We start from the raw sequence: 26,268 nt of genomic DNA, 5'->3' as shown, positions 1-26,268 counted from the left end.
AATAACATGCACGGCTCAGTGACTGCGGCGCTGTACGTGGATTAACTCGGGGATCCTCACGAGGCTGCAGGGAGCGTCTTACTGCTGTCGTCCCTTTCAGAGATCGGGAAGCTCGGGCACAGTCACCAACCCAAGATTACAGCGAAGCGAGGGGTGGAGGAGTCAGGATCTGAACTCAGGCCATCGGACATAAATCTTACAACAGGGCCAGCCCCGCGGCACAGCAGCTAAGTTCTCGCGTTCCGCTTCGGTGGCCCGGGGTTCACCGGTTTGGATCCTGGGCGCGGACCTACTCACCGCTCATCAAGCCGTGCTGAGGCCGCGTCCCACATACAGCAACTAGGAGGATGTGCAACTATGACATATGACTGTCTACTGGGGCTTTGGGGGAAAAAAGGAAAAAAGGAGGAAGATTGGCAACAGATGTTAGCTCAGGGCCAATCTTCCTCAAAAAAAAAAAAAAGGAGGACAATTCCATTTAAAAAAAAAATCTCACGACGATTGGATGAAGCTAATCATGTTAAGCCTGCTTTACAGGTGGGGAAACCGAGGCAGAGAGAGGTTAAGGCCCTCGTTCAAGGTCACGCAGCAGGAAGTAGCTGAGCTGGGATTTGAACCCAGGTTTCCAGAACGAGGGCTGTGTCCTGGACGCTCCAGGGAGCACGAGAGGGTGGGGTCAGGGATGTTCTGGGGTCTCCAGAGTTCCTTCCTGGCTTAGAAATCAGAGCCAAGGAGTCTCCCTGGGGACCACACCTGCGGCAGGGGGTGGGGGGCTGGAAGTGATGGGATGCGCTGGGGTGCTGCTCAGAGACCACGGGGACCGTGCAGGGCGGGGCGGGCGGCGCTGGGCTCCTGGGAAGCTAGGCAGGGATCTGAATGTTCACTTGCTGCAAAATCATCCGCGGGGCCCAGAATAGTTATTTTCTTCTCCAAAATGACCTTTTACCTCCTTTTTCACCTCGACTGTAGCTGGCTTGTCTTAGGTGTGCTGTGACATTGTAAGGCGCCCCCAATCCTTTTGGGAAGCGGGTGCAGGAGGAGAGTCATAAGCAGAGGAATGAAGGCGGCTGTGCGGCCACTTGCATACCTCCTCACGGTCCTGTCGGGTCCACATTCGCACCAGATCCCCCAACAAGTGCTGAGTCGGAGCTCCTGGCACACAGCCCAGGGAGGAGGAGGACCCAGAAGGTCCTCCAGGGAGCACACCCACCTTCCGTTCTCACCCCAGCGGGTAGAGGAAGACGCCTGCCGGATTCCCGATGCAGGCTGGATGCGCCCTTTGCAATCTCTTGTCCCATCTTCTAATTTTACCCCTGGGGAAACTGAGGCCCAAAGGGCCAAGGAGCGCACCCAGGGTCATCCAGTCAATATGCAAATTTCATTGTGTACCTACTGTGTGCCCAACCTTGTGCTGAGAGCTGGGGATACAAGGTGAAGGGGAACACCTGCTCTGTCCTGATGCTCACGGTCACAGAGAGAAGAGCCACCGTGTGTGTGGAGAGCGGGGCCTCACCCTCCTGGGGGACAGCATCAGGCGCTAGGAGGAAACGTTCCAGGCGTCCCACAGAGCACAGTGCGTGTGGGCTTGTGTCCGCTGCAGCCTCTCTCCACATGCCCAGCGTAGCCGGCTCATCCTCCACTTTGGAGCAGACTGCCACTTTCTGCCTGGGCACCGGGCAAAGCATTTGGCGATGTAGTGTGAACACACACCCATGTGTGCCCCTGTGAGGCCCCCTCTCCTGGAGGGGTGGGTCCTGGAGGGGTCGCAGCTGTGGGCTGTGGGGGGCATCAGCTCTGCTGGGGCGAGGGGCACTCTAAAGAAGGTGTCCCACAGGAGGACCTGCCTGAGCTGGGTTCTGAAGGCTGAAGAGGAGTTTACCAGGTGAGCAAAGGAGACAGGCACTCTGGGAAGAGGGCCCAGTGAGTGGAAAGGGTCAGCGGAATAAAATCGGATTGGGCCTTTTAGGGGTGTGCAGGAGGGGAGTGGGTGCCCACACACCTGGAACACGGCAGGGCCTGGAATGAGATCTGTGACCCTAAAGTCTTCTAGAAATGGAGTAGGGGTAGAAATATTAAGTATCTCCGTCCTGAGGACTCTTCCCTCCCCATCCCGCTGCTGCTTCTGACCGGGAGTCTGGCTGTTTAGGGTCCGTTTTCTTTCCCAGACTTGGGGCCTTGTGGCCTTGGAGCCCGTGGGGAACAGTAGAACGTGTCGCGTGGGCTTCTGAGTCAGGCAGAGCTGGTTCACGTCCAGCTCTGTCGTTCCTGGCTGTGTGACTTTAGGCACACTGCTCACCCTCTCTGGACCTCAGTGTCCCCACCTGGAAATGGGGTTTGGAAAACCCACCCTGCAGGACTGTTGGAGGAGCCGGCTGGGGAGGCCGACGTCAAGGGTCTGCCCCACGTGCCAGAGCTGTGACCTGCCCCCTTCCTGCTTGTTCCCTCCAGGAGAGGTCCCCTAGGGAACGGGTCCCCCTTCAGCAGCGGAGCCCCAGCTCTGGCTTCCGGGCCCCTGGAGGGTGATCCTGAGAACCCCCAAGAGCACAGCGGGACAGAAGTGACGGGGCCGGCGGAGCGGCCCCCACCCCGGCCCGGCCTCACCTCACGGTGGACTGGTACACCAGGTCCTCTCTCTTGCGGTAGTTCTCCATGTGCGAGTAGTTGGTGGAGAACATGGCGTCGAAGGTGAAGATCTTCTGCTTGATGGTGCCGCCATCCGTCACCTGCAATGAGCACAGAGGAGGCCACAGGTGAGCCTCTGCCAGCCTGGCCGCCCCTTCCCCCAGGCAGTGAGGGGCTCCCGGGAAACCAGGGAGATGCAGAGGCCGGGAAGCCCACCGCCTGGTGCCCCAGGAGAAGCCTCCGGTGGGAGATGTCACAGCCGTTGCCGGAACCCTCCCAGGTCATCCCCACTTTATGGATGTGCAAACTGAGGCTCTGCGGTGAAGGGGCTTCCTGAGGTCCTGCAGCAAAGGTGACCTACGAAGTGACAAGCAGAGCTCGGGGAGCCGCGGACAAGGCCAGAGAGTGTGGACGTGTTTTGCAGAGTTAGCCACAGACTCACGGCCTGATCGCAAAGCCGTCCCTGCCCCAAGGAGAGAAGGAATGGACAGAAAGAGAAGAGGGGAACTGGGGGCCGGGGGCAGTCACCGGTGCAAAGATCTCAGGGGAGACAAAGGAGCTAAACTGCAATCATTTCTGATAAATCCTGCAAGGGGTAGGCCCAGAATGGCAGGGGGGCCCAGAGGAGGGGCAGCCCCCATCCTGGGGATAGGGTGGTCATGGAGAGCTTCCTGGAGGAAGTGATATCTAAGTTGCCTTCTGAAAGGAGAGTAGGAGCCAGCCTGGCAAAAGTTGAGAGTGCTTCCAGGCAGAGAGGACAGCAGGAGCAAAGGCCCTGGGGCAGGAAAGAGCAATGTGTGCTCAGTGAAAATAGACTGTAATCAGAGCGCCTGGGACAGAAAGGGAGTGGACTGAGATGCTGGGGAGTGAAATATGAGCCAGATGGGGGGGAGGGGCGGCCTGCTGGGCAGGAGCTCAACTCCCCTGAAGCAACGGTGGTGGAGGGCCTGCTAGGATCCTACCTACAAGCTCCCTCTGGCCTTAGGGTGAGGACTGACTGAAGCGGCAGGTCTGAGGGCAGCAGACCCGGGAGGAAAAGAAAGAGAAGGGGACAGTGCGGGGGACCCTTCCTCCTCTGCCTGCCCTTGGGACAGGCCAGGAGGGAGACCATGAGGTCCCCACTACACTGGGAGCACGGAGGCCAGAGAAGGCGGGGGACCTCAGGAGGCGAAGATAAAGGCTGCTCCGGTGCCCAGCTGTTCACAGCTGATTAGAAGCCGGACCCAAGTGTCCGGCGCGCCCAGCTGCGGCCGCCCGCGTCCCCGCGGCGCACTGCCTCCCGCTAATGAAAGTGTTACTCCACAGAGCAGCAAGGTACGCGTTGTCACTGTTTCAATTATTTATCTGTTTACTCTGCTGCAGTTTTCCGCTTGTCTCAGCAACTCTATTATAGACGGGGAGCTTGCAGCCTCTCGCCGCTCAGCTGGGCTCCGCATTCACAGCCTGCGACAGGGAGGCCGCATGCCCGGGCCTGGAGAAGGGGAATTAACTCCCCGCGGCTCTGCGTGTGGAGGCAGGGGAGAGGGGGCTGGGAGGACGGCGGCTAGGGACCGCGCTTCTCCAAGGGGCTGGGGCGGGGGATGCTGAAAGCTGCTTCCCTCACCCCACGAAGGTGGGCGTTGGAGCCTGGAGCTGTCGTGTGGCTACTGGTTTAGGGGACACGGATTCAGTGCACTCCAGCCAGCATTTATTGAGCACCAACTGTGTGCCAGGCATGGGCCTCATCAGTGTGGATCACCCTCCCCAGACTGCATGCTCATAAAGAACAAGGAGGCCTCTACCAGTGCCGGGGGCCCCGGGGAGCCCTGGCCGGCGAGGGCTGGAAGGATGATAACACGTGCACAAGCTCCGGGACCCTGAGGGGGATCAGCAGTGGGACTTCCCACTGCAGTTTCTCCCTACCCCTTGCTAAGCAAACCCCTCTGCCTCCTCCAGGCTTATCTACAGCCCATTCAGCTCACTTGTGCTCCCCTCTGGGCCTTTGTGCCTGTCTGACTGTGCCCGCGTGCCGTCGGAAGGCAAGCCATCCATCCTCTCGTCCTGTCACCCGGCCTCCTCCACAGCACGGGGCCCAGCTTCCCCAACAGGGGACGACGAGAGGGGCAGAAGAGGGAGGAAGAGAAGCAAAGCACCTTTAACTCAGGGGGACGGTGTTGGCCCCTGGAGCCGCTTTTGGGTGTCACAGCTTGGCACGGGGGTTGGTACTGGCATCTAGCTGCAGAGGCCAGGGGTGCTGAGACCATCCTACGATGCACAGGACAGCCCCCCAAAGTGGCCCAAAACGTCAACAGTGCCGAGGGTGAGAAATCTGCTTTAGCCCACCACTTTGCGTGGACCCACAATGTCCCTGGAAAATGAGCAGAAGAGACAATAATTTTCCCATTTTGCGGATGCAGAAACTGAGGCTCGGAGAGGCAAAGTGGTTCAGCCGAGGCCTCACACTGGCCAAGCTCTGGCTCCCAGACCAGCATTCACACCCACCCACGAGGCTGAAAAAGTCTGTGGATGAACTAAATGCCTCTCCACCCCTCCCCCTGCCCCCAGGACGGGCTCCTCACACGGCAGGATGCCAGAGCCCTGCCTTGGAGCGCTTGAGGAATTTTCTCGTAAAGTCATCAAGTGGAAGGCGTCCCCTCATTTGACTTGCAGCCTGGACTCCCTTCAGGTACTGTTTTTTATCTCCTCCTAAAATGCGGCAGCCCTTATCGTCCCAATCTTGAATTTCACTCCATTTTTTTTTATTATACAAAGGAGAAAAAAATCTGTCGGTAAAGCTGTCTCCTCAAATTTATTCGCCGGGACTGAGGGTTTTATTACTAGGAAAATACACCCGCACCCCACACGTACACACACACACCCACACACCCCAGACAAAGCACCGAAGAATTATCTGAGTCATAAATCACTGTTTCAGGCCGAGGGACAGGGGAGTTTCAAGGACGCACCTAGTTTTCCTTTGGGTTTATTTACATCTTTTTCTCTGGGGCCGTGTCTGGAGCCTCACTGTCAGCCCGAGGACTAATGACGGCTTCCTTCGGTTACGCTGGCCTCAGGCACCTGGGGACAGGTGCGTATCCTCCACCGCAGGCACGGCATCACCCCCCCAGTTCACTGCCCCCGGCTCTCACCTCCCTCAGCCTCAGCGAAGGTGCAGGAAAGGAAGAGACGGAGTTCACCCTCAGGTCCCAGGCCGGTGGGCGAGTGGCTATTTGCAAGGAGGTTTTTCTGTAGTTCCTGGCGGTGAAAGCCCCCAAGACAGAGGCTGTGTGGGGGTGGGGGGTTATCGCAGGCTGTGGGCAGCGGGCGTGGTGAGTGTTAGGTTAGGAGTATGCTGGAAGACACCTTCCCTTTAATTCTGGAAAGATTCCCCAGGCCTAAGACATGCCGGCACAGTTCTAGGCCCCACAGGAGAGAAAGGAGTGAATTTCAGACGTGGTTGTAGCCCATCATGAGCTTGTCCGCAGTCCAGTGGAGGAGATACAGGGCCCACAACTAGCTGGGACCAGAGTCAGGAAGACCGTGGCTGCAGCAACAGGTACTTGCCAGGTGTTATGATGCCCATGGAGGAGCCGAGAATTCCTTTGGAGGGAGGGGCGATCACAGAAGTCTTCCTGGAGGAGGTGGACCCTCTTCAGGGAGTGCTCAGGCCCTGGTTGGCTTTGTCTGCCTATGGGAGGCTTTTGAGCAAGAAGGAAGACTGACTTCCTCCACCCCTAGTCGAACTCTTGCTTTCTGTTACTAACTTTGTGCTCTTGAGCAAGTCATTTCACCTTTCCAAGCCTGAGTTTCCCCATCTGTAAAATGGGGATAGTGCGACCCACCTCCTTGTGAGGATCAACCGAGACGAAGCTTGTTAAGAGCACTTGGTGTGTGGTAAGCGCTCAACAGAGACAGCTATTTTTGTGAATACTAACACTGTCCTGGGCCACCTCTTTTTCTGTGTCCCTTCCCACTCGCCAGGCTGGAGAGCAGAGTATCTCTTGCTGAAAAGTCAGAGGATGCAGAAGGCCAGAAAGGAAAGAAGGGGGCCCATACCTGGGGAAGGGGGCGGGTGGGAGGAGCCCGAAGCCAGTGTGGGCAACCAGGGACTGGAGGGCTGGGGGTGTGTGTGCAGCGTTGGGGGCGGGGAAGAGCAGAGGCCCAGGAACTTGCTGATAGTCACTGTCTCAGCCCCGAGAGGAAGCTGAAAACGCTCTGAGCAAGTACCTGGAGGCAGGCTGGGCTCAGGGGCTCCGAGACACTTCCCTGGTGTGTTGTAGGCGCCAAGGCGGGTGCGACCACAAGGTCAGACAGACAGAAGAGAGCTTGTCCGCTGGGGCAGACAAGGTGCTGTCCTGGAAAGCCGAGGATGCGTGGGTTTCTCCTCCCCCAGAGGGAGACGTGCTTGTGTGTTCATTCATTCCTTCAACAGATTTTGATGGAATCAATAAAAAGCCCTTGAATGTGAGCCACTCCTAGAACATAAACTCTCTGAGAGCAGGGTCTTTATCTGTCCTGTTCACGCTGTCTCCCCAGAGCTGGGCACGCGGTAGTCGCTCAATAAATATTTGTTGAGTGAATGAATGAATGTGCCGAGCACCGAGGGTGCCATGAAGAGCAGGAAAACGCTCCCGCTGTGCTTCAGCACAGACTCGCCCCAGGACACCTGCTGCGCCCACACCCCGCCCCGGCTAGGGCTTCCTGTGGGAGCAGCCTGGCCCAGCCGCAAGGCGGCCCGGACCATCCACGCCGCGATGCTCCCAAAGGAGCCGGTGTGGGTCTGAGCGGCTCTTTCTCAGAGGCCCAGCTCTAAGGCCGTCCGCTACAGGGGAGCACCCTAATCGTGCAAAGGGCACACCTGGACCACAGAGAGGAGGCTGTGAGCCTGGTTATGCAAAAGAATCCGAGTCCTAACCCGCGTCTACACGGGCTTGATGGTGTACACAAGCCCTCCCTCCATTATGTCGTTTGGATTCTCAGGACGGCAAGCTCCAGGAGCCACGTGCCCCAGTGCCTGACAACACACGAACGAAGGGCTGTTGAGTCAGTGAACCGTCCTGGGAGACGTGTCATCAACCCCATTTTGCGGATAAAGAAAACGAGGCGAAGAGAGAGGTAAGTGGACTGCCCAGGTAAGTGGGAGGGCTGACCCCTCAGCATGAATTCTTTAAAAAGAGAGGAGTGAAGGACCCATTTGGGGCCTGGGGATGTGAGGACGCCTGGTATAGTGGAAAGTGCAGAAGCTTTGGGGGGGGTCACAAGCCTTAGATTCAAGTGCCAGCTCTGCCACTTTTAGCTTATTGCTGTGTGACCTTAGAGAGGTCTCTGTGCCTCCGTTTCCTCATCTGCAAAATGGGAATGATAAGGCCTACCTGTAGGGCGCTTGGGTGAGGATCCAGCACACACGACTGCATGCAGAGAGCCTGAGGATTGCTGGGCGTGCGGTGACGACGACGGTGATGGAAATAACAATAGCACGGATGGAGTGCTTGCTACGGGCCCGGCACTGTTTGCAAGCATTAACTCGTGTAATTATAAGAGGACATATTTATTTCTACTTAGGTCCAAACTAAGGAGGTTGGGCAGGGTGGGCAGACTCTGATGAAGGCGGCAGGTGCAGAGTAGCTGCTCAAGAATTGGTGGCGTTTTCCCTCAACGCTGACAGCATCTCAGCCATGATTTCCCCGAATGGTCAGCTACACTCTGTGGAAGGGACCGCGAGAACGGACACCTGGGTTCTGAGTCCCACAGGCTGTCTCTGCACTGGCCCCCACTCCAGGCCTCAGTTTACTGAAATGCTCAATGAGGAGATTTGGGGCAAGGTGATATCTGATGGCCATTTCTACCCTGACTGCCCAAATGCACTGATTCTAGAACAGTTGGCCCTAGAGACCACCAGGGGTCAACAGTTGCCCACAGTCACAGGGCCCCGGCTGCCCCCCACCACCAGCAAATCTGACTTCGACCAGGCTGGGTTGATTTTTAAGTGGAGCCACCAAAGCATGGCAAATGGACTTACTCCAGCCAAAAGGAAGAGAGCTGGCCGACTGGGGTTTTCCATTTGAAAAACAAACAAGCCTCCAACGCCAGCCTCCTCACCCACGTCCCTGGGCGCCATCATCCGGAAGAGGAAAAAAAGAAAGGGGGAAAAAATTCACCTCCTCCACCCCCAACCTCCTTCTCTTTGTGTTCCACAAAACCAATTACAGGTTGGAAATAGCTGTAATAAACTTGATATCCCACTTACGGGCCAATCCCGCCGCGGAAGGAAAGTGTAATAGTGGCAGAGAGTGAAAACCGCCGGTGTATTTTGCCGGAGCTGTTTAAATTGCCTGCCTACATTATTCCATCCCCTCTCCAGCCGGGAAGGAATTTGCTTTCCTGAAAACGGAGCAGCTGAGGTCTCTGTGGCCGGCCAGCGAGAGGCAGGGTTTGCAAGGAGGGTTTTAATGAAGTGATTAGACATGGAAGGGCCGATGGTGCCTGGGCTCTCAAGTCAGGCGGCCCGGGTTCAAACCCCAGCACAGGCAGGTCATGCACCGTGGCTGTAAAATGCCCACCCTATAGGATTGTCGTTGGGGGGAGGGACATTTAATTAGATGGTGAGAGTGCTGAATGTTGGCTAGACCCCTGTGCCGAGCACGAGGAGACTCATTCTGCTGTGGGCGCTGTCCCTTCCTGGCTCTGGGTTCAGTTCCTTCATCTGTGAGATGAGGGATGTTCATCGAACCTACGCCCCAGAGCTGTTAGAAATACTCAAAGGAACGACTATATGTGCAAGTATCTCATAAAACGTGAATTTACTGCTCTGTTCCTAGTACTTCAGTAGGTGATAAAGAGCGTGTCTAGAAACTTCTGCCATGTAACCATCACCTAAAATTCCCTCCCCCATCTCACTCCACCCTGCGTGCCTAGTATGGGGACTGGCACAGAGTATGTCCTTAATGTACGTTTGTGGAGTGACTAAACGAGTCAGCTAATGGAGGAATGAACTGAAGTCCACTTAAGCAGATCTGTCTCCATCCAGTTACCCCGAAATTATGCTGAGAAAGTTCCCTCCAGGGCCCGGTGCAAAGATGGCGCTACATTAGCGTTCATAAAGGGCTTCCTCAGATCAAATCAACCCCAGCACTAGGGTTCAAGCTGCTCGTGCATTCGAGCGTTCGTTTATTGATTGATTTCCTTTCACGAGCTGTGCTTGAGTCCAGGAGTAAAGCCGTGGACACAGCAGATGAGACGTGGAGAAACGCAATCACCTCATTTAAATTTCCCCAACGGGTGTTTTCCAACTCCTCCAGTAGAACCTGAAGCCCAGGAGGGCTGCGGCTTCATTTTGCTCAGTGTTATATCCCTAGCTCCTGGAGCAGGGTCTGCTACAGAGGGAACTCCCAGTCAATATTTTTATAGAAATGAACATCTTTTTCATAGGTGCAAAAATCAGGGCTGCCACTTGCCCAGGCTGCCCAGCCGGTAAGTGGAGCAGCAGACACTGGAACCTGGGTCTGATCTGGGGTCCAGAGAGGAAGCAGCTCCGGCAGTAGAGTTGGGTTAAGTGTTGGGTCGGGGGCAAGGAGGGGGTGGGTATTCCAGGCAGAGGGACAGCTGGTGCAGGGCATGAGACCGCCTGCTCAGGGAGGAGGAGAAGGAAGGTGCAGAGGAAGCAGGGGCCAGTGACGCAGCCTCCCCATGGCCGGTTGTGTAGGGGGAGGGGCGCAGGGTTCCTGTCTTCCCTGTTGCCATGGTGACCCCGGACCATTCTTCCCCGAGACCTCCCGCCCACCTGGTCTCCATCCTGAGTCTGCTCTTGTAGCCCCCGGGGCCTGGGAGCTGGGCCAGAGGAACAGCCACAGAGGGAGGGGCTGGCTCCCCCTGGGCCTGGGGGAGGAGGATACCGGATTCCCAAGGGCAGAGGAGGGGGAGATCATTGAGTCAGGTGCCACCCACCTCTCTGGGCGGCCGATTCCACCCTGCTCTGTCTCCCTTCTCAGTCCCAGCTTCTGGTAGGGCTGGGCTCGGGGTAATTGGCTTCCTCTTGGGTGTGCGGGAGATCCGGTTTTGACAGAGACAGCTGGTGTCATAAATTGCCTTGTCTCATCTGGTTACCGCGCGATGGCAGACAGCAGCTCAGGGATGGGGTGTGGGGCGGGCCCCGGTGAGAATGGTAGGCAGGAGAGTGGCCGCTGGCTCTGTGGGCCCCACACATGGGAGCAGGTGCTTATGCCAGTGTGAGGAAGTGTGTGTGCAACTGGTGTGAGCACAGTCGCACGTGGAGCCCCGGGAGCTGCCAGCGGCCAGCTCGTGTGGGTGAGCACGTGTGTGAATGAGAAAGCCTGTGTTTGGGGGGAGTGGGTGTGTACGTGTGTCAGCGGGGGTGAGTGTACAAATCTGCGTGCTTCTGGGCTGCATATGAGCATGGACGTGTGTGTGTGTGAAAAGCAAAGTAATGGTGAGAATATTAGGTATAGTTCTAGATGTTTGGAGAACATGAGGGTTTATAGGTGTGTAAGAGAGACTGTGTGTGTGTGTATGTCCAGGGTTGTGTGTCAGTTTGTGGAATCACAGTGTGTGTGCATCATGATCCCTGCACCCGCAGTGTAAGCCCAGTTTACACACCTCGTTTCCTCTGGGCCAGGGGGACGGGGATGTCAGCTAGGGTGCATGGGTGAGGGGTATGTTTCTGAGAAATGCCAGGCTGTATCTACCAGGGCGGGGGACAGCATCACGCCAACCCTGCCCCCTTGCCATCTCCCACCCCCAGGCAGGCTCCCACCAGTCAAATGAAAGCCACAGTCAGGACCCAACCACCCAAGCCCCCCAAACTCCCCCAGACACAGGCTTGGATGCTTGGAGACCTCCCTCTCCATCCCCTGTGCATCCCCCCTGAAACCCACGTGGCAGAGGCTAGCAGGCAAGAAGTGGGGGAGACAGGAGGGACCTGGATAGATGCTAGACACTCTAACTTCTGTGCATGGCAGGATCACCTGGCCAGGTGGGAGTGGCGTTTGAAAATGTCAGTTTCCCTCAAAGCTCACCCCAGAGGTCCCAATCCAGTGAGCCCTGGGTAGAGTCTGGATTTTGCATTTTTATGAGCCCAACGGGGTCAGTTGGATACAGGGGTCGGGGACCACAATTGGGAGACCCTGCCCTAACCCCTGGCACCCTCCTCCAACCCGGGTCTCTTTGCAATTTCCCCAGGTGGCTGTCAACTGCCAGACCCTTGGAGCCCTGGGAGGCCCGGCCACTCAGAGCAGGAGGGACCCTTCCTGACCCACAGAGACCCCTCACTTTACAAAAGGCCACACCGAGGCCCAAAGAGGGGAGGGACGCGCAGGGCCACACAGGAAGGAGGCGGCAGGGCTGGGAGCCAGGTCCTTGGCCCCGAACCACCTCCTCCTCACACCACAGCCCTTGATGCTGGGACTCCAGACCCCGGAAACCAAGGTTCACCGTCGAATGCTGTGCAGCTGCGGCCCCGGGGACATTCTGTCCTGCCTCCGCCTCCAGATCAGGGCGGTCATACCCTGCGCCCTGCTGTCTCTTCCCCTCCTCCTGACAATGATCCCCAGCGTGAGAGATGAGCTCCAGGGTCATGTCCATCACCCCCAAAGAGAAGGCTCTTTCCCTGTCATGTTCTGGAAGCCGTGGGTTGGGATGGCGGGGGAGGAGGAAGGAGGGACTTTATCACCCATCGTGTATCTCCCTGAAGGCCACTCCTCAGCCTTCATTCCTCTAACCCCAGTGACCTCAGCTTCTCATTCATTCATTCATTCGTTCATTCACTTGTTCATTCAGCACCTCCTGGGGGCCAGGCCTGTGGACAGAGGGGCGCATCAGACAGGGTCCTGGCCCTCGAGGAGCTCACAGGAAGGGCGGAGCAGGGGGATCACAGAGAGAAACATCAGCAACACGTGCTGGCCCGGCCATGGGTGGCCTGGTGTGGAGTGGAGACAGCACAGGGCAGGGGAAGCAGTGAGCTCTGCCGAGGGTGCTCAGGGCAGGCCCCACACAAGAGGGCACACGAGCAGTGCCCTGGAGGATGGAGAGTCTGCAGGGCAGACAAGCAGAGACAGGAGGGCCTTCCAGGCGTGGAGGACAGCCGGGCAAACATACAAGAGCAGGCGAGGTTCAGGAGAAGAGCGATGGCGAGTCCAGGCTGGGTTCTGTGGGATGTGAGGGATGCAGGGACGCAGAGCCTGACCGTTGGAGCAGGGCCTGGTGTGAAGGGTCGTGTGGCACACCCACGTACCCATGTAGTCTGGGTTTGGTAATAATAGTCCAACCTTTAGGTTCAAATCTAATTCAAGACCTCGGGCAAATCACTTCACAGCTCCCCGCCTCAGTTTCCTCAACTATAGAACGGGGATAACAGCAGTACTGCCTCATAGGATTCTGGAGGATGAACTGAATTCTCCCACATACAGTGCTTAGAAAGGTGCCTGGCACACAGCAAACACTTTATAATCGTGTGCTAGTTTATTGTTGTAAAATGCTTGGCACGGTAGATATTACATAGTAGATATTATTACTGCTGTTAATTTCTGGGAGGGAGATGGGGAGCCATTGAAGGCTTCAAGCAGGGGAGTGACAGCTCCCACCAGGGTCAGGAAGATCCCCCTGGCTGCAGTGTGGACAATAGATCTAGGGGCAAGCGAGCCTGGACTTGGGAAGAGGCCCTTGGAGCAGACAGAAGAGACCACTTCTCCACCCCCTTTTCAGGGCTGCAATTTGGTTTTTGGATCCCATGAGCCGGCTGGGCAGGTGTGTGTTCAGGGTGGGGGACGGCTGGGTCCTGTCTGAGCTCAGTGTCTGTGTATCTGTGTGGGAGGCTCTGGTTCCAGTCCCCTGCCTGCGACCCCCTCCCCCCACGATGTCCTGCAGTGACCACGCTCAGCACTCAGTCCCGGGGCCACCCCCTGGGCTGCCTGTCAGCGAGCACACCTGTGTGCACAGGTTGTGTCTGGCAAGAATGCATCACGGGGACAGATGCCCAGCTTGTGCTAGTCTGGCTGACCGGTGCAGTCAGGAGGGGCTTACAGTCCGAGGGGAGGGACCTCGCTGTGCCAATCCTCCTGGCCCTCCGCACTTGGCAGGCACTGCAGACAACTGGGCCTGTGTCAGCATGACCGGCCGCCGGCGGACCCGGGGACGTGGCAGATCAGCTGCCTGTGCCAGCCTGTCCACCTGCTAAACAAGGGCCGGGGTGTGCCAGCGAACATTGCTAGGCTGGCATATTCTGCCCACTGTAATTAGCACGGGGCATCGAGGGCTGCCCGGCCCAGTGGAGCCTGTCTGTCTGTCCATCTGCGGCCACCCTTGTCAGCCTCAGCAGCCAGCTGGAGAAAAGAGTACTGAGCTGGGAGCCACGAGGTCTGGACCCCACCTCTGCTCAGCCTCTACCTGTCAGTGGACGCTGGGAAATTCTCATTCTCTCTGAGCCTCAGTTTCCTCATCTGTGAAATGGGGTGAAGATGGCTGATCTCTAATTCACTTCCTGCTGTTCCGTGCAGGTGGTGTTAGCAACAGGCAAACTCTGGGGGCAGAACTCTGTGCCTGAGGGGTCCCATTAGGGCTTATCCAGCCCTGTGCATTTATTCCTTCCTTCAACAAAGAGTCGCTGTGTCCCTACTACGTGCTGGAGGCTGTTTCAGGTACAGGAGATAAAGCCATGAACAAGACAAAGTCCTTCTTCCCCTGGAGTCCACACTCTAGTGGGAACAGACAAATAATAAATCAAATTAGGGAAGATGGAAGAAATGCATCAGATTGGGAGAATTGTCATACAGACAATTAACCCAGAGTGACGGATGGAAGAGGTGGGGGTCCCAGCAGACGAGGTGGCGGGGAGGCCCGTCTCAGGACGCGGCGGTAAGGCTGGAACGCCTGTGAGGAGGTGGCGCCAGCTTGCTTGGAAAGAATCAAGTTGCTTTCCCCAGCTCCCTACGAAACCCTGTTTGTGCAATGCTTCTGGCTTCTCGTTTAATCCTGGCGACACCCCTGTGGGCAGAGCTCCTTGCATTTTCCAGGTGGGGATACAGACTCTCAGAGTGGTGAACGGGTTTGCCAGCACGCCCACGGTCCAGATCCAGCTTGGGGAAGACAATCCTTTTTCTACTGTCTTCACAACCAACTTTTACTGTCCCCAAAACCAGTCCTAATGTTTGTGAAAGACTGTGTGACCTTGCACAGGTCACTCCCCCGGTACTGGCTTGGTTCTACCCCCAAACATTTGATTATGAAGATACTCAAACATACAGAAAAATGTAGAGAATTTTAAAGCAAACACCCGTATTCCTACCACCTAGCTTCTATCACAAACGTTGACCACGTTTGCTTCATCATATACCTCTTCTTCTATCCATCCCTCTATCCAACCATCCACCCATATTTCTTTGATGCATTCCAAAGGAAGTTGCAAACATGGTACACTTTACTTCTAGAAGCTTCGGCATGCATATCATTAATTAGAGTTCAATATTAATTTACAATTCTCTTTTTCAGATAAAATTTACATACAATGAAATGCATGAATCTCAAGTGTACTGCTCAATGAGTTTTGACAAATGCATACATCTCTGTAACCCAAACCCCTCTCACGATGTCGAACAGCACCATCATTCCAGAAAGTTCCTTCTGCCTCTTCCCAGTCAATTCTGGCCCTTGGAGGCAACCATTAGTCTGATTTCTCTCACATCATTTTTTGCCTGTTCCAGAATTTCATATAAGTGGAATCATGTAGCATGTAGTTTTTTGTAAAGGCTCTATTCTCCAAGCATGTTTTTGGGGTCCACCCATGTTGTTGTGTGTACCCATAGCTCATCATTTTTCATCGCTGTGTAGTATTCCATTGGAAGAAGATCCCACAGTTTGTTCAGCTGTTCTCTTGTTAGTAGACACCTGGACACTCTCCAGTTTGGCTCTACCGTGCATATGGCTGCTAAGAACATTCTTGCACATGGTTTTTTAATGGACGAATGTTTTCATTTCTCTTGCTAGTGCTTTGCTTGCCAAAGAGTCAGTTCAACTCAACAAGTGTTTCCTGCATGTCAGGCTCTGTGCTGGACACGGTGGGGGGTGATCTCAGCCTGGGCTGGGGGCTTGGGCTCCGAAGGCTCCCAGCAGGCACAGAACGTCAGAACGCACAGGAGAGGCTGCAAGGAACCAAGTGTTCTCTGCATGTCACCGAGCTTCATCCTTATATGGCCCCGCAGGATGATCATTGTCACCAGTTCTCAGAGGAGGAAACTGAGGCCAGAGTGATAAAGTGACCCGTCTGAGACAAGTGGCAGAGCTGGGCTTCAAACTTGGGACAACTCCAAACCCTGCTCTTTCCTCTGTCCTGCAGGACGCAGGAGCAGCAGCCCAGGGAGGCTGGGTGTTCTGTTCAAGGTCACACAGGTGGTGCGGTGACAAGAACACAGGCTCCTGGGTCTCCCTGTCTCAGGCTCTTTCCTGACGCCATGCTAACTTCATCTTGGGGACCTTCAGAAAAGGTCTCAGCATTTGTGGGACGAACATTTCCTTCCAGAAATGGGGAGAGCTGAGTTATGCAAAAGCTTGCTTATGTGGGTGTATCTGTGTCCCAGGGACTAAACTTGTCCCCTGTGCCTGCTCATTCGGGACCACAAAGTATGGGCCCCAGGAGCAGGCAGAAGCCGGCGTGTGAGCCTCTGGCCGACGGCGGGAGGTGGTGGGACCAGCGTAGAGGTGGAGAGATTACGCAGGTCAAAAGCCATTTAATTAAAAAACAAGAACCCCAGCGCATGTCACCTTAGCATAATGTGCCAGGTGAAGCTGGCCTCAGACAGCGGTTTTGTGAGCCCAGCTCTAGGGGAATGAGGAAGGCCAGGAGAACGGGAGGAAGGAATGTGTGGTGGATTGAAGATGGCGCCCCTTCTCTGGCCCTCCCACACTGAGAGTCGGGGGGCTCTGCTCCCTCCCTTTGACAGTGGGCACGTTCTGTGACTGATTCGACCAACGGAACATGCAGAAGTGGCAGAAGCTACCAGTTTCCGGGCCCACGCCTCGGGAGGCTGGCGGCTTCCCCCTCCTGTCTCTGACTGTGGCGCTGGCGAGACCACGTGGAGAGGGAGGGGGACCCCGCGGGGCCCCGCCTTCCAGCTGTGCCTGCACCTGGGGGAAGCGGCCTTGACTCCCGCAGGCCAGACCAGACGCCCACTCAGCACTGCCCAGAGACCCCAGCTGACGCCACTTGAAGCATCAGCATCACCCGGCCGAGCCCTGCTTGAATGCCAGACCCGTACAATCGCGCGATATAGTAACATAGCTGTGGTTTAAGCCGCCGCATTTTGGGGGGTTTTACGCAGCAATAGATAACGGAGCTGAGCATTCAAACTCCTGTGAACGGGGGCTCCACGTCGGCACCACCTGCACACACAGGAAGTGCCGCTGCCAGCTCCGTCAGATGGGGAAAGCCTCGGGTTGACTGCAGCCACGTTTGGGGCGGGGAGAGGATGACTGTGTCAGGCAGGGTTGGGCAGGAAACAGACGGCCCGCGCAAAGAGGGCAAACGAGGAGACTTCCACACCGGGATTATTTACAAAGGTGTGAGCAGGGCTGAGGGATCCCGACAAGGCCAGGGTGGTCCCTGGGGCAGGGGCCAGTGGGAGCCGTTACTTTTCTAAGGAGCAGAGGGAAAGGGGCAAAGGGGTGGGAGTTCTACCTGCATCTCAGAGAGCAGCAGCTGGAGGAGGATGCCACTCCCCAGGGGCGTGGGTAGAGGGACACAGGGACCTGGCAGGGAGGAGCTGGAGAACAAAGGCCCTGATTCCATTTCCACCTGCCCTCCCTGCTCCTGCGGGCGCCTCCCATTCGCCAAATACAACTGGAAGCCAGTGGGCAAGGAAGCCCATGGATGCCACCCATACAGGCCCACCTCTGGGCCCGAGGAAGGATGGAGAGGAGTGAGAGTGGGTCTTGAGGGTCAAGAGAAGATGTCCACCTAGGGACAGATGGCATGGACTTCAGCCATGAAGGGGGCTGATCTTGAGTGGCCACCTGGCTTGGGAGGTTTCCATTAGACGCTGCTCCTTGTCTGGGTGTCCCAGAGCTGGGAAAAGCGAGGTCCCCTCCCCCACCACTCCCCTCATCAGACAGTTCCCGATGAGCGTGTGGAAAACAGCATCGTCAGAGAGAGAGATTCCCGTTAAACTGTCATGTTTCTTCCCACGGCTGCCTCGTGTCTGATCTCTAAGATGCGCCTGGCGGGGGAGAGAGAGCAGGGCTTCTCTCTGCTTCTCCATCCCAGCCAGGCTCTGGGAAATGGGTGTGCAGGAAGCTGAGAAAGGAAGCCGGTCCTCCACTCATGTGGCCTGGGGAGGAGGTCCCAAGGCTGGTCCTCCTGGGAATTTTGGCTTGGGGACTCCAGGCCCCAACGTAGAGCCCTGGGTCTAGATTTTTCCCCAGGACTCTGCTTCGTGGGCAGTCTTCCAGGAGAGAGCATGAGAGGGGCTTCTAGCTTCTCCTGGGGCCGGCTCTGCAGTGTGCCACCTGTGCCATGGTACGGGGCCCTGTGCTCAGCCCTCACACTTGGTTTACTGCTCTGCTGTTGCCATCTTGAAATCTGAAGTTTGTAATCATTTTTGAAAGAAGGACCTCACATTTTCATTTTCCACTGGCCCATGTAAATTAGGGAGCCGATCCTACTTCCAAGCAAGCAAGAGGCCTCTGGGCCATCCCTTGGCCTGATTCCTTTGTCTAGATCAGGGCTCAGCAAACTTCTCCAATAGTAAACATTCTAGAATTTTCAGGCTATACCGTCTCTGTTTAAACTAATCAACCCTGCTGTTATAGCATGAAGGCAGCCCTAGACCATCTGTAAGCAAATGAATGGACGTAGCTGTGTGCTAATAAAACTTTATTTGCAAAAACAGATGGGGGGCCGGATTTGGCCCATGGGCCATGGGTGGCCAACCCCTGGTCTAGATTGTAAGGCCCTCCTCTCCTCGTCTGCCTGTCTGATTCTGGCTCATTCTTTATGACTCACTCAAAAGCTTTTCCTGACATCTCCAGGGAGAGCTCAGCTGCTCCTCTTCAATCCCCCGCCCACACCGGCGTCGGTACATATTTATTTATTGAGCCCGGGCTAAGAGGCAGCTTTCTGCTAAGCCCGGGGGCTACAGTGGTGAGCAGAAGGCATGGTTGCAGCCTTCACGAAACTTTGTGGTAAATACCGTAGAGTCCCAGGCTATGAACTGCAAAAGGGCAGGGCTGGGCCATTTTGTTCAATATTGCATATCCCCAATCCTAGCTTAATTATGCGGTGACAAAATGAGTGAACCAATACCCAAAGGCATGGCCATATGCTTATAGTTCTTTCCTTCCTTTGGACCACTTAAGCCTCTGAATCATCTTGGAGGTGGAGCTGGTAGGTGTCTTTATCAGAGAGGTTGAGCAACTTGCCCCAAGACACACAGCAGCAGACTAGTGACAGAACTGGGATGCAAAGCCCCAGGCCAGGCCCATTTCAGCCACACCCGGGAGTCAGACTCAGGTGCTGCTTCCCTAACATAGCCAGGAGGGTGACACGGCAGCTGGTATCGCGGGTCCCAGTGAAGGGTATACGGGCATTCCCACTCCCCACCAGGCCAGCGGGAGGGCTGGTTTATTTCCTCTGGGGGAGAGAAAATTGAAGAGTCTGGTGTTGGTTTCTATTAGAAGGAAACCGTCCAATAAAAATCACCCAGTATATTAAAAAAAGTCTTTACCTGGCTTTGAAAGAACACTTGGTGTTATTACAACCAAAAAGAAAATCCCATTTGCTTTTCATTATAGATCTGGCTGTGTTTTGTTTTCTTGTTTCCAGAGAGCTAGGATTTCACTGGCAGGATGATTAATAAAAGAAAATAAGAAGAAAGGGGGCTCTGGAGTCAGACAGCCTTGGGTCCAAATCCCAGCTCGATCCCTGACTCACTGAGAGGCCTGGACTCTTCACTTAACTCTGGGAGCCTCGGTCTTCTCACCGTAAAATGAGGATGCTGCGGCCTCCTTCCCGGGGTTGTGGCGCGGACGCAGCGATGATGTCATCAATGGTTACTACTCTGTGCCACGCCCCTTTATGAGAGACGTGGCCCCTGCTCTCAGGTAGCAGGCCTTGTGCTAAGAGACCAAACTTGCGTGTGTAAACCAGAAAATCCCAAGAGAAAGATGACTTCAAATGGACATATTGCTGTGAAGCAAACACACCAGGCATGAGGGGCTAGAAAGTGACCTAGGGATTCTGTAAAGGGCCAGAGGAGGCTTTTCTAAAACCTGAATGATAAGACGGAGCCAGCCTTGGAGAGGACTTGAGGAAGAGAATGCCACGCCGAGGTCAGAGCAAACGCAGAGGCCTTAAGGGGGGACCGAGCTTGTTATGTGAGGGTGAGAAAGGCAGCTGGAATGGTGGAAGTGGATTAAGCAATGTGGAGAGAGGTGGGCCAGTTCAGAGTTCAGTGAGCTGCCTGGGGCCAGATCACACAAGGTCTTAAAAGCTGGTGCAAGGAGGTTGAATCGTATTCTTGCTGCAATGGGAAGATGTCAGAGGGTCTTAAGCAGGAGAATTATCTGACTTTATTTACATGTTTAAAAGATCCCTTGGTTGCTGGTGGGGAAGGGATTGCAGGGCCCAGTGGGGGCGGGAAGACCTGGCCAGAGGCTCCTCAGTCACGGGAGAAGATAGTGGTTCCCATCTGGACATGAAGTAGATGGAGGCTAAATCCCTGATCCATTCCTTTTGTGGTTTCATTGTTTCCTCCTGCACATCCCTGTCATCCGAGGAGTTTTAATGCATGTCTACAGGCCAAATGGAGAAGATTCTGGAGACCTTCAGACCTCGGGCGGCTCTGAGTTAAAACGCCTCTTGTCCAGTGGGCCTGACTGTGAGAGGCTTGGGAAAGCCATCCTCCCCTGCCCCTGAGCAGCAGGCCCCCGGCAAGAGCCAAGAGGACATGCTTAACCCACAGAGATTCGATTCCTTCCAAACCACTCATTCCAAAGCCAGAAAACGCAAGAGGGGGCCTTATGACCACTCTGTTGCCTCCACTCCTCGCCGGCCCGCTAAGTGAGGCCTGAGAATGACGTGCAGGTCAGGGAAATATCACAGCAGTCAAAGGAGCGGCTTCGGTGGGGAGAATGATGTGTAATTTGCAGAAACGCTGCCAGTGCGTGAAATCAGACACGCGGCCTGCTTGGGGAGCCGTGATTGACAGCCTCCATGACGCCGGTTTGAGTAGCTTTTTTTTCCTTTTGAAATCTCTGATCGACACTGATACGAAGGAGCCTGAGATCACCCCCTCAGGTGGTGGGGACTTTCCGGAGGGCAGGAAGTCCATTGTCACGGAGCCCAGCCTGTTTCCAGGGTGGCCGATGTGGTAATGTCCAGGGTCATGGTCAGAAATCTGGTCACTAGTCAGTGGCAGGCACTGAGCTGCCTGGAGGGGGCGCCTGGTTCAGGCCTCTCTGCGGGGAAGGGGGCCCGTCTCCGTGGGCCACCTCGTAGGTGCCAGCTCCGTGCTAATGTGCTCACATCTGAGCTCTGGTACAAAGGGCCTCCTCTTGCACCCAGCTGCCCTGGAGAGCAGATGCCAAGTGTTGGCAGACGCCTGGGGGCCAGGAGTCACCCAGCGTGGCCCCCCCAGTCCTCTGCCCATTCTTCCTAGAATATCTGGGGCTGAGAAAGAAAACAGTTAGCAGGGACCAAGCCAAGTGAGTGGGACCCATGTCTCAGAATTGTTTCCTCTCTTGTTTCAACTGAGGAGCCACTTCCCTGAGCTTTGAGGGGACCGAGGGGGTTTGGAGTCTCTTAATTTTGGATCCCTGCAGGGCTGGTAATTCAGCCACCAGGAGTGCTGCAGACACAAGGCGGTGGGAAATGAAGCAGCCAGCACAAGGGCAAAGATGCCGCCGGGCTCCACCTTAGAGCCTGAGGGGAGGGGAGACGCTCGAGGGTGGAGGATGCGGGGCCAGTGCCCCAAGCAGGTTCTCTCTGGAAGGTGCGTGGTGGGAGTGCAGAGAGCCGGAAGTAGGCTTCTGAAATACTGGAAAGCCTCTTGGTTCACATATGGGGGAAACTGAGCTCCAGAGAGGGGAGGTGACCAGCCTAAGGTCACACAGCAAATCACAGTGGCTAACTCAGGGGCTGCCCTTGCCTTCTCGGAAGGCTCTGCTCTTTCTCAGTGGTCCCCGTGGCCCTGAAGGGAGGTGAAGGCCTGGGGTCATCAGGGGAGAGCAACGAAGGCCTCTCCTTGCTGCTAGAGTGATGCAGGAAACACATCCTCAGACCGAGGAGATTCAGCACCTGCCCTCCGGGAGCTGCTGGTCTGATGGCACCTACATACTCTCTAGTCTTGCAGAATCTTCAGACTTATGGTGGGACACGGCTCTGACTCTAATGGAGCTCCCAGTCTGATGAGGGAGACCGAGCTCTGTACCAAAGAGGTGCAGCCTAGGGCTTTGGGAAGCTTCCAGGCCGAGAGGGGACCTCAGGCCCACTCCTTGGTGGAGGGGAGCCCACAGTGAACTCTTTCCAGTGAACTTGTCATTCATTCAGGGATGCTGCACTCCTCCTCCTCCTCCAGGAAGTCCTCCCTAGGACTTGCATCCCATCCCACGACACAGGATCAAGGCCATCTGGATCCTCCTTCATCTAATAGGAAGGGACTCACAGTCACCCCAAAGCCTCTGGCAATGCCCAAGAGGTCTCTCAGGGTATCACACTTGCCCCATGCATGCCCCAGGCCTGTCACCCCCAGTCCCATGAGCATCACATAGCCTCTCTCACCCACAAATGGTATCAGAGCCCATCAGAGGCTGCAGACACCCCAATTCCATCTACCCTCCCTGCGCAGAGCTGCTCTGGCCTCCCTTGCACCTTAAATAGAGCTCCTCCCGCGCCCTGATATGTTTGTTTACAGCTCATTTGCTCCCGGAATAAGAGGTTTGGGGGATGAGCTGGGGACACGGAGAACAACTGAGCAGCTCAGGAAAGAGATCGTCCTGAACTGACACAGGCGGAGGTTCGGAGGTTCGTGGTACGGAGGCCCTGGGGCTATCGCGGAGTGAAGCGAGCCTGTGTGTGTTTCAACCTGTAGAATCCGCCGCCCACAGGGCTGAGGATTCCTGCCTTTGGTGACACATGGGTGACAAATGACTGTCTTCCCCTCGCATACACCTGTGGGACAACTGTCTGGCTGTTTCCCTTGTCCCCTACCCTGGAGCCCCCCCAGGCGAGAGGCTAGCTACGGATTTGATGCCTCCTGTACCTCCATCTGCTTAGAGCTCTGGGAGGAAGTAATTGGCTTTTGTTTTGCAAGTCGGTGACAGGTGATTTCCTCCACTCCCCAGGCACGTGGGCGACAGCCCTAAGCAGGGCTGGAGGAGAGACGAGGAAAACCACAGCCACGGCCTCGGCCGCCCCCCGAGTGCAGGTGGTGTTCTTCTGGACGAACCCCGGGGAGCTCGAGCAGCCTGCCCTCGGGGCCCACCTCTGCTCCAGCTTCACTGCCCGGGGACCCAGGAGTCCCTGAGACCCCCATCCACAGCCCCAAAGTACTTACACCACCTGGGAACCTCCTACCAAACACCCAAGAAGGAAACCTCTGAGCCGATCGCCCAGGCAACCACAGAGAGGGAAGATTTGGGGGTGTCGGGTCCAGAGACCCGGGTCCCAGGGCGGCTCTGCCACTACCTGGATGAAGACTATTGCTGCCCCCTTTGGCCTCTTCAAGTTCAGTTTCCTCATCTGTAAAGTGACCAGAATAAATGAAGCGGGGAGTGATGTTGCTTCATGCAGTGGGAAAGGGGCAGCACGTGTCTGGAATTGTCAGCGGGGGGCAAGGTGGAGAGGCACGGGGTCACGCCTGCACTCAGCACATACTGGTCAAGCACCTGCCAGCTGCCAGGCACAGTTCTGGGCACTGGGGACAGAGCAGCGAGTAAAACAGACGAGGATCCTCGTCCTAGTGGAGCTCCCGTTCTAGGGCAGCGTCCCAGATGTTGTCTGTAAAGATCCAGAGAGTAACTGCTTTGGGCTTTACAAGCCACACATACTCTCTACTGTTGGTCAGTGTAGATGACACAGAAATAAACGCGCATGTCTTCAGATAAACTCTTCTTTACAAATACAAGGGATTGGGCCAGACTTGGCCTGGGGGCTGTGGTTCCATCTATTCTCGAGGATCCAGGCTGGAGAATCAGCCCTCTCGTCTCTAATGACGAAGAACAGAGACTCCGCCCCCGAGAGCTCACGTCTTGGAAAATCAGCAGGTTCCAGCTGCAGGGCCTGCTCCCCACGCTCTCTCCTCTCCTCCATCCTCTCCTCCTTTCTCCACGCTTCACACAGGGGCCCGGAGCCTCCTTCTCCAGACCCCTGCATACTCTCCCTTTGAGCCCAGGAACGTCCTTCCCTGCAGTGGCTGCTGCAGAGAGAGGGAGGCAGAGAGAACCCAGAAGACTCTCAGAGAGTGGGTGCGGAGCAGGAGGCCAGGGCAGGGCAGGCAGAAAGCTCACAGAAGGCCAAGGAGCTGGAAAATCAGCTCCTCACATCCTCTTCCCTTGTGCTCCCTGACCCCACCTTGTAATCCTTGTCCAGCTGGGAGGTTCCTCTGCCTCTCTAATCATGGCCACGCTCACCTCCTCCAGGATGCCCACCCAGGTTGACTCTCTTGGACTGGGTCTTTGCTGTATCTCTTCAAATCTGCTGGCCCTCAGTGCACAGTGGCATTTGTTTTCTGATTACATAGGTGTCCCACCTCACCTATTAGACAGCTCATGCCCATTAGGGTGAACAGGTGTAAGCCAGCCAACAGTCAACCAACCCCCAGTCACGTGAACAAGCACAGCCAAGAAAGCAGAGCTGCCTAGTTCATCACTCCAGGTATGTGAGCAAAAAGTGCTTATTGTTGTAGCCACTGAGGCTTTGTGGTCATTTGTTGCACAGCATTTCCGTGGCAATAGGTAACTGATACTCATATGGTTAAGAATCTGGGCACTAGATCCAATTGCCTGGGATCAGCTCCTGGTTCCACCATATACTAGCTGTGTGACCTGGAGCAAGTTAACTAGTCTCTCTCTGACCCTCAGTCTCTTCATCTATAAAGTAAGGGTAATAATAGAAGTCATTTCATAGGGTGCTGTGAGGATTAAATGAGATAGTTCATGTGAAGTGCTTAGAACAGAGCCTGACACATAGCAAGTGGTCAATAAATATTAACTCAATATTGCTGTTCCTGGGCTGAACCAGAGCCTACAAGGCTAAATTTCTGGGTCATTCCCAACTCTGCACAGTCTGGTAGAAAGAAACTCCCTCCCCCCACCACTCCTGGCTCCATTGTGGTGACATTAAATCACTGAAAACCCTTTCCTCAGTGGCTACCTCCAAGGTCTTGATCCCCGTGGCTCAGAAGAATAATCTTCTGGAGAAAATACCAGTGGAAGATCCAGGACCCTGGACAGAGCAGACTGGCCAGGCCTGGCTCGCTTCCCCGCCTGTGAGCTTAGGGAAGGAGCAGGCTTGCCCGGGAAATGCACACTTCTGTTTTGAGATCCCCGGCTGTGTGGATTTGGTGCCAAAAACCCGCGTGAAGAGCGGAGAATTCAGCCAGCAGCGCAGCATGGGGAAAGGCGAGCATGTGGAAAGGCGAGCATGTGGACCTCAGGCAGGGTGGAGGCCGTCCCTTCCAGCTGCCCGGTGGGCACAGACAGCAGCCTGGAAACAGGCGATGAGGCGGAAGGTGTGCAGCATGTTAAAACAGAGACTCAGCAGCCCAAAGAAGAGGCTGACCAAGGGTGCAGAGATGCTGAGAGTGTGTGTGTGTGTGTGTGTGTGTGTGTGTGTGTGTATCTGTGTGTGTGGCGTGGCAAGAAGGTGTGCCCAGGTGGGTGGGTTTGAGCTGGATTTATGTGCATCTATGAGCAACAGGACAGCTCTATAAATGATGGTTTTCCAAAAGCGGAAGCTTGCCGAGGCACACAGAGGACACACAGGGGTGAGAGTTTGCATCGGACGGTAACAATGGTCCCACACCTCGTATCCGAAAACCTCGGAGCCAGATGTGTTTTGGAACTCAAGCCTCATTCTCCTTCTGGAAGGTGATGTGGTGCCTGTTCAGTATATTACCTAACCCGCCCAGGGGGGGCTGAGGAATCACTCCGTAATCACCCACATCAATATTTCTGCAGTGAAACGTCTGGATGGTAACACTAAGTGAGAGAAATAAAGACCATAAATTACCTCCCATCAGCTCAGGCTGGGTTTTGCCACCAAGTCAATTCAAGTCAGGTCCAGTCTGGCCACCAAATGGATTTAAAAAAAAGGCCTTTCAGGTTTCAGATCTCTTTGGATTTCCGGGTTGCTGGTGAGGGGTTGCAGGCTTGTGAAAATAGAGTAAGAATTATGACATTATGCACAATGACCACTACAATAGCTGCCATGTGTGGGGTGTCTACCACGTGGTCGGCCCTGCTTATAGGCCAGCTGGAATATTCACCACGACCCTAAAAAGTGGACGCTGTCTTTTCCATTTGGTAGAGAAGGAGAAAGGTAGGGTTGCCAAGGCTATGGGAATACCTAAGTCACCACAATTCATAAGAGGAGAGAGGAGCATAAAAGAGACAAATAGCACTCAGAGAATCATCTAGAATCAAGTGCCTAGGAAGAAAGGGGTTTAGTTT

At 55.4% G+C, this 26,268-nt stretch overlaps 1 protein-coding gene across 1 annotated transcript in view; it reads right to left on the bottom strand.

The window, feature by feature from the left end:
* The window catches only part of IGSF21 (immunoglobin superfamily member 21), a 247,396-nt gene that overhangs the window by 81,066 nt on the left and 140,062 nt on the right, over positions 1 to 26,268 (bottom strand). Inside the window, exon 3 of the mRNA XM_058552031.1 lies at positions 2,602 to 2,723. Coding sequence (XP_058408014.1) covers positions 2,602 to 2,723 — 122 coding nt within the window. The remainder of the gene's footprint in view (positions 1 to 2,601; positions 2,724 to 26,268) is intronic.

This window comes from Diceros bicornis, chromosome 13 (assembly GCF_020826845.1).
Source record: "Diceros bicornis minor isolate mBicDic1 chromosome 13, mDicBic1.mat.cur, whole genome shotgun sequence".
NCBI lineage: Eukaryota > Metazoa > Chordata > Mammalia > Perissodactyla > Rhinocerotidae > Diceros > Diceros bicornis.
Note: the sequence above shows the minus strand (reverse complement) of the source record. Positions and strands in the feature narration are given on the sequence as shown.